This window comes from Garra rufa, chromosome 4, assembly GCF_049309525.1.
Source record: "Garra rufa chromosome 4, GarRuf1.0, whole genome shotgun sequence".
In the NCBI taxonomy this organism is placed as follows: domain Eukaryota; kingdom Metazoa; phylum Chordata; class Actinopteri; order Cypriniformes; family Cyprinidae; genus Garra; species Garra rufa.
In genome coordinates, this window is record NC_133364.1 from 36,166,862 (window position 1) to 36,173,744 (window position 6,883).

Consider the following 6,883-nt stretch of genomic DNA (forward strand, 5'->3'; position numbering starts at 1 on the left):
ATAAGACAATAATATGATTAAGCTGTTTACATGAGTTGCTTTTAGAATATTCCTTTCATGTTCCCGTTTTACATGTTATAGTACATAGATCGATTAATGACACACATCATTGCGTCCACACGCGACGCTATCAGTTCATCTTCCTTATAGACTTTTGGATGTTTGGGTTTTAATTTTACAAAAGCTTGAAGTGGCACTGGACATATGCAACAAATATTTTAGAATGTGTGAGTTAAAATTTGCCGTGGTCGCATTTGTGCGAGTGCGTGCTGTGCTGCTCCAAAGCGTCTGATCCATACAGCGAGCGTTTCAGAGCCAGTCAGTTTTTAGGACCAAAAAAAGAAAAAGAAAAAAAACACACGCAAGCACAGTCACCGAAAGCCAGTTTAGTTTTACTTTTTTTGTTTGTTTTCATTTTGAAAACCCTGTTATCTTTGCCGTTTACCTTACATTACGCTTTGGAGGCTTTCTTTTATTATTTTTTTTATTAATTATTTTGATTGCTCAGTGTTTGCGCGCCCTGTAATAAATTGTTTAGTCGGCATATAACAGCATGTGATGGAGTCCATGCCTCGTCTTATTAGTTTTTGTTAATAAATGCTATATAAGCTAGTTTTAATTTATTTTTGTTATGCTGTTTAATTAAAAATAACAAATCCATCTTTTAAGAATTTGTTTTAATCTTAAAATTGATAGGTGTAGCCTTATATATGCAAGCAAAACCAAGATCATGAATTCGATAGTAAAAGTAAAAAGCATCCTAAGACATTCCAATAGCGGAAATCCCGTTCACAAAATTAAAATAAATACTTACAAATTATACTAATGAAAAAGGGGGTTGAATGTTAAAAACGTTTCCATAAAACTAAAAATTATGATAACAAACTAGGCTATTTATCAGCAATGAGCATTGATTAAGCCCATGTTGTAGCAAAATATAAATAAATAAAAATGAAACCAAAGTGCAACCAACTGAGAGCGTTATGCCGCGTTCCAGACAACCCGTTACCCGTGTTTTTCCAAACTTCTACCCGTGAAAGTGCACTGGAACGGCACTCAAACCCGTGAATTCCCACCCGTGAACTCGTACTAGATCGACGACGTACTCCCAGTTCCGAGTTCTGACGTGACATAGCCCGAGAAACAACAATAAAGCCTCTAGGGGTGCGGTGTTCAGTGGCACACGGTGGAAAAATTGAGTTTAGGACAATATAACGTTGCAATCAAGTTATTAATACTATAAAAATAATAAATGCTTGGCGTGACTTGCCTGGAACGCTACAAAGTCCTGAGTCGTGGTTTGAACACGTGATTTACGAGCTCAAAAACCTGCCTGGAACGCAGCATTAGTGTGTATCCTGTCACAAAATGTGGCGAAAAGTCCTACACAAGGGGAATAGTCTGATTAAGGTGTGTACATGTCATCCATAATGCGACTAAAATAGGAATACTCCACCTGTCTTAATTCGATTTGTGTTTACTCCGATTATGACTTTAGTCGGATTAAATTAATCAAAAATCTCAGTTTACATGGTTGCTTCTTAATCAGAGTATTGTCTTAATCGCGTTAAAATCGGAATATTGTTGTCCATGTAAACGTACTCATTGTGAGAAACCAAGTACATAACTGACATGACTGTGACAGTATGAAACATTGTGGATTTTTTTAATAATGTAAGTCTTACATGGGTTTCCTAATGCATAATTCGGAAAGACATACTTTAATACCTGTGTTAAAAATGTGCGTATCTGTTGGCAGATTTGTCTCCAGTGACCATGGATAAGCCAGTGTGCCTCATTGACAGACACTCAGATGGGAAGCTGTGTGTGCAGCAGTCAGCGCTACAGATCCTAGAGCAGATCCAGCAGCCGGTGGTGGTTGTGGCCGTGGTGGGGCTCTACCGGACCGGGAAGTCCTACCTGATGAACCGTCTCGCTGGAAAACAAACAGGTTAGCACTCATTGCAAACATCATACAGTTCAAGTGAATGACATTACATCCACAAAATTTATTGTCATTATCAGGGTTTGCGCTGGGCAGCACAGTTGAGTCCAAGACAAAGGGCATCTGGATGTGGTGTGTGCCCCATCCCACTAAAGCAGAAACCACGCTAGTGCTGCTGGACACAGAGGGACTCGGAGACGTGAATAAGGTGACAAGAAAACTACCAAGAAACACAACTAGCATTACAAGCAGTTTTATGAGTCCAAGAATACTTTCACTTTCAAAGCAGAGATAATGCACAAACAAGTTATGAGTAAATGATTAAAGATGGAGAACTTCTGAATAAATGTCCCACTTAGGACACTTAATGGACAAATAGAAACATTAATGGGTGATGCTGATAATTAAATATATATATATTTTTCTCTCACAGGGAGACCCAAAACATGACACCCACATCTTCTGTTTGGCTGTGTTACTCAGCAGCACTCTAGTGTACAACAGTCGAGGGACGATTGACAACAAGGCTGTAATGGATCTGCAGTATCCTTCTGACCATTTATAGATACCTAAATATACCTGTGTGTGTGCAGCATTAAAAGTGGTAACATAGTTTTCATAAGGCATTGATTTCTATGCTTTGACACATTATTTTGTCCCAAATACAATTGTTTAAATTTGTTTAATTCAAAATTATATGCATTTCAATAGGTCAAACACATACGTTTTTATTCACTATCTACCATAACATTCCTGTATAATAAATAATGTGTCTACGTGTTAAGAAATCATTGAGCACTTTTTTATTCCATGTGCAACTCCAACTTGATGCAGTGAATAATCCAGAATACAGCATGTGCTGGTATGCATCAACACATATCGCAAAACCCAACTCTAAGCCTTGTTGTGTTCACTACAAAAGTAGATAGTGACTTTTAGCTGTACATCTCCTGCTCCACTCATTTTTGATTGTGAGTCGGCAGGAATACTTATCTCAACGGTTCATAATTAAATTGTCAGATTTTGTTCATTACACACCGCTCAACATTATAAACCCCTATAAAAGCAATTGCATACTTGGACTGAACATTTCACTCCATAGAATTCTTTCATATTACACGTATATGTTTCATAAAAATTTTAAATGTTTTTTTTTAAATATTTATAATATTTAGAACTTAATTCAAATACATTTATTATGCATTTATTAATAATGGACCCCACTTTTTTATTCCAGAATTTGGAATTACACAAATAGAAATGTAAATTCAGTCACACTGTTAGATTATATTCAAAGTAACAACTTAATTACATTATTGATTTATTTATTTACTGTCATGATTTAAGTCTACATCATAAGTCAAACTGAAAAGTATTGGTGTTGTGAATTTGCTTATCAGCTCATGGAATTACACATTTGTTTTGTTAGACTATGCATCATGAGTTGCAGTCGCTTTGTGTTCATGCCTGAACAAACGGTCAGATATGTTACTGAACTAACTGAGTGCATCAAGGTCAAATCATCAGATGAGGATGCTGATGATTCAAGCGAGTTTGTGAAGTTCTTCCCTATTTTCATCTGGGCTGTGAGGGACTTCACACTGAAGCTAAAGATCGAAGGCAAAGATGTAACAGAGGATGAATACCTAGAGTTTGCTCTGAAGCTGAAACGAGGTAATTTAAAAATACTGCAAAAGGTTATTTGAAGAGTCCTTATAATCACTAATACAACTAGCTCTTGTTACACTACAAAAAAGGCTTATCTTACTTAGTATTTTTGTCTTGTTTCTAATGAAAATATCTAAAAATTCTTAAATAAAGATGCATTTACTACATAAGCAAAACGACATAAGGTATTTAGTCTTGTTTTAAGCTAAATGTGCTTAATTTAGGGTTTTTTTTCTCCCTGGAAACAAGTAAAATTATCTGCCAGTGGGGTAAGTAAAATGTTCTTAAAACAAAAGTAATTTACTTACCCCACTGGCAGATAATTTAGTCTATTTTAAGAAAATGGCACTTAATTTAGAAACAAGACAAAAATACTAAACAAGATAAGCCTTTTTTTGCAGTATACTGTAACTGCTTTGATATTCAAACTTACTATTTCCTATGCCTCAGCATCTTATGTCTGCTAGCTCAACCAGCTACACTCCTACAGTAGACATGTTCTTCTCTAAAATTGAGATCAGCTAGAAAATGTGCTCATCTTTTCTAGGCACTTCAAGAACTGTGATAGAGTACAACTTTCCCAGGGAGTGCATCCAAAAATACTTTCCTTCCAGGAAGTGCTTCACTTTCCTCTCGCCAACTACCCCGGACAAAATGTCTTGCCTGGAGAGCTTAGATCCTGCTGACCTTTCCTCTGAGTTCCTGAAGGTCACAGATAATTTCTGCAAGTTTGTCTTTCATGACAGCCGTGTGAAGAAGCTGAAAGATGGACACACGGTCACTGGAAGAGGTGATTTGAATTTGAAAAGTCTGCATGTGCATACAGAAAACTATCTATCAATACCTTTATCAATAACTCTGTTTAATTCTTTCTTTCTCTGAAGTTCTGGGTCATCTGGCAAAAATGTATGTGGACACCATCTCTAGTGGTTCTGTACCATGTCTGGAGAACGCTGTGATCGCCATGGCAATGATTGAAAATGAGGCTGCGGTGAAGGAGGGTCTTCAGGTTTACCAAAGTGGAATGGAGAAACTGAAGGAGTCTTTCCCTCTGAAATTGAAGGATGTGTTCTCAGAACACCAACACTTTAGTAACACAGCAACACAAGCCTTTATGAAGCGTTCCTTCAAGGACACTGATGGGAAATACCTGAAATCTCTAGAGGTAGGCAGTGTCAGTTCATTTAGGATGATGGTGAATCATTGAATCAGTAACACCAGCTGATGAAAAAAATAAATTGTTGTTTCTGAATACGCTTAGCACAAAGTTATTAAGAGATGTTACAGACAGCTGAAATAACCTCTGAATCATAATAAAATGTCTCAGGTTATTCATGTAATCCCCTAGAGGACACTATGGGTAATATCTCTGGCCTGACTGGTGTCTGAAGCTGGAGTCTAAATGCTTGGCATTGGCTGTTGAAAGCTGTTAAAAGGGCACTTGTAGAACATGTGATCCATTTATTGTCAGAAGGATGTATGCCCAGAAATACCTGAACCATGGCAAGGGAACACAGTGTCCTCTTTTAAGGTAAACATGGTTACATGCATAACTCGAGACATTCACTTTCGAATGGGAACTTGCACTTGCATTTAAATCAGATTATGTAAGTGATAGCACATCATCAGCATTCAGCAGCTCATATACCTTTCTGCTACTGATTTGCTACGTTATGTTTTAGGACAATATCAATAAACTCTTTGATGGATACCTGTGCCAAAACGAGCAAGCTTCAAAAAGACGATGTGAGGATCTCCTGTCATCCCTCTCTGCACCAATGATGGAAAAGTTTGTGCAGGGCTTCTATGCCAAACCTGGTGGCTATGATCTCTTCTGCAATGATCTGGAGGACATTGGGAAGAAATATAACAGCCAGACCAATAAAGAAGTCAAGGTTATGCCCTTATTCACAACATCACAAGACATGACCACTCCTATCATTATCATTTTTGCCACATTATGTTATATCTTTTTCTGTACATGTGTATGTCAATAGGCTGAAGAGGTCCTAGAGGAGTTCCTGAAGCAGAAGTCTGTGGATTCTAAATCCATTCTGCAGGCTGACAAGAAACTGAATGAGAGGGAGAAAAAGATTAATGGTAAGAATTTTAAGTAATAAAATACCAATTTTCCTTTTTGCAAATACTTACTAAGTTACTTGAGAAAAATAGTGCTTTAAGGTTTAGGCAATGAACAGAGTGATGTAACCACCAAACACGGCTACAAGTAGCACCAAATGGTAGAAGCAGATTCAAGGGTCTAGGAATAGTTTTACTTTCAGAGCACAAATAATCTTATTCAGACAACATCTTCAGTCCAGGGTTTAGTTTCCAGAAAGGCTACTTATGCTACTATTATTGTGAATAAAGATCAGTGTGATAAGACCAATACTTGTAACTTTACAGTTTTAAGTAAAATACAAACCTTAAATGTATCATGATTTGAGTGTTTTCTCTGTCTTTAAAGCATCTGTTTTCTTCTTTCTCTTTTTGTCAATAAATGAGCAGAGGAAAAAGAGAATGCAATCCTTCTGAAGCAGGAAATTAAAGCTAAAGAGGAGAAGCAGCGACAACTAGAAGAGAAGATGAAAACAGAGAGACAGAGTAATGAAGAGAGGATGAGGCAGATAAAGGAGAAGATGGAAGAAGCAATCAGGCTTCAGATAGAGGACGCTGAGCGTGCCATGGAGAGTAAACTGAGGGAGAAGACTGATCTGCTGGAGAAGGGCTTTAAGGAGAAGGCAGAGATGATGAGCAAAGAGATTGAAGAGTTCAAGAGACGGAGCGCTGAAGCTGAAACTAACAGAGCTAAAGAGTTGGCACTGATGTTAGAAAACTCCAACAAGAGACATGAGGAAACCATGGCTATGGTGATGGAGCAGCACAGAGAACAGATGATGGCCATACAGCAGAGGAATCCCCTCTCTTTAGATGCTTGTTGCATCTTGTGATTCTCTGTGACTCTGTGATCATCATTAAACAGGAAATTATAAATTTCACTTCAAAAGCTTGTTTGTCTAGTCTGCCCTATGGATTTTATCCATCATTATAACATGTTTATTTGACATTGCTAAATAATTCTAAAATAAATTCTTCATGTGTTATTACTCATTTATTACACATCTCTCTGGAATACTTGATTCTGACTGGCCAGTCTCACCATCCAGTGGTTTGTGCTCACTTGATAACAACTGGTCAAACTAATAATACACCTCTGGGTACCTGAAACATGGTCTCTGCAGCATACGACAACAAACACAGGCACTGTCA

The 6,883-nt window shown here is 37.5% G+C and overlaps 1 protein-coding gene across 1 annotated transcript; it reads left to right on the plus strand.

Moving 5' to 3' along the window:
• Nucleotides 1–1,767: 1,767 nt before the first annotated feature.
• On the plus strand, nucleotides 1,768–6,564 carry LOC141332910 (guanylate-binding protein 4-like). Its single transcript, XM_073837872.1, has 9 exons — nucleotides 1,768–1,951; nucleotides 2,026–2,153; nucleotides 2,379–2,488; nucleotides 3,429–3,619; nucleotides 4,161–4,403; nucleotides 4,498–4,778; nucleotides 5,296–5,508; nucleotides 5,611–5,713; nucleotides 6,122–6,564. The coding sequence occupies exons 1-9, from the start codon at nucleotides 1,777–1,779 to the stop codon at nucleotides 6,562–6,564; spliced, it is 1,887 nt and encodes a 628-aa protein (XP_073693973.1). The 5' UTR covers nucleotides 1,768–1,776.
• The last annotated feature ends 319 nt before the right edge of the window (nucleotides 6,565–6,883 follow it).

Bases quoted from the DNA above. Each gene is read 5' to 3' on its own strand.
- LOC141332910 (XM_073837872.1), top strand. From the start codon at position 1,777: ATGGATAAGCCAGTGTGCCTCATTGACAGACACTCAGATGGGAAGCTG. The intron at 4,404-4,497 runs GTGATTTGAATT...CTTTCTCTGAAG, and splicing joins ACACACGGTCACTGGAAGAG to TTCTGGGTCATCTGGCAAAA. The intron at 5,714-6,121 runs GTAAGAATTTTA...ATAAATGAGCAG, and splicing joins GAGGGAGAAAAAGATTAATG to AGGAAAAAGAGAATGCAATC.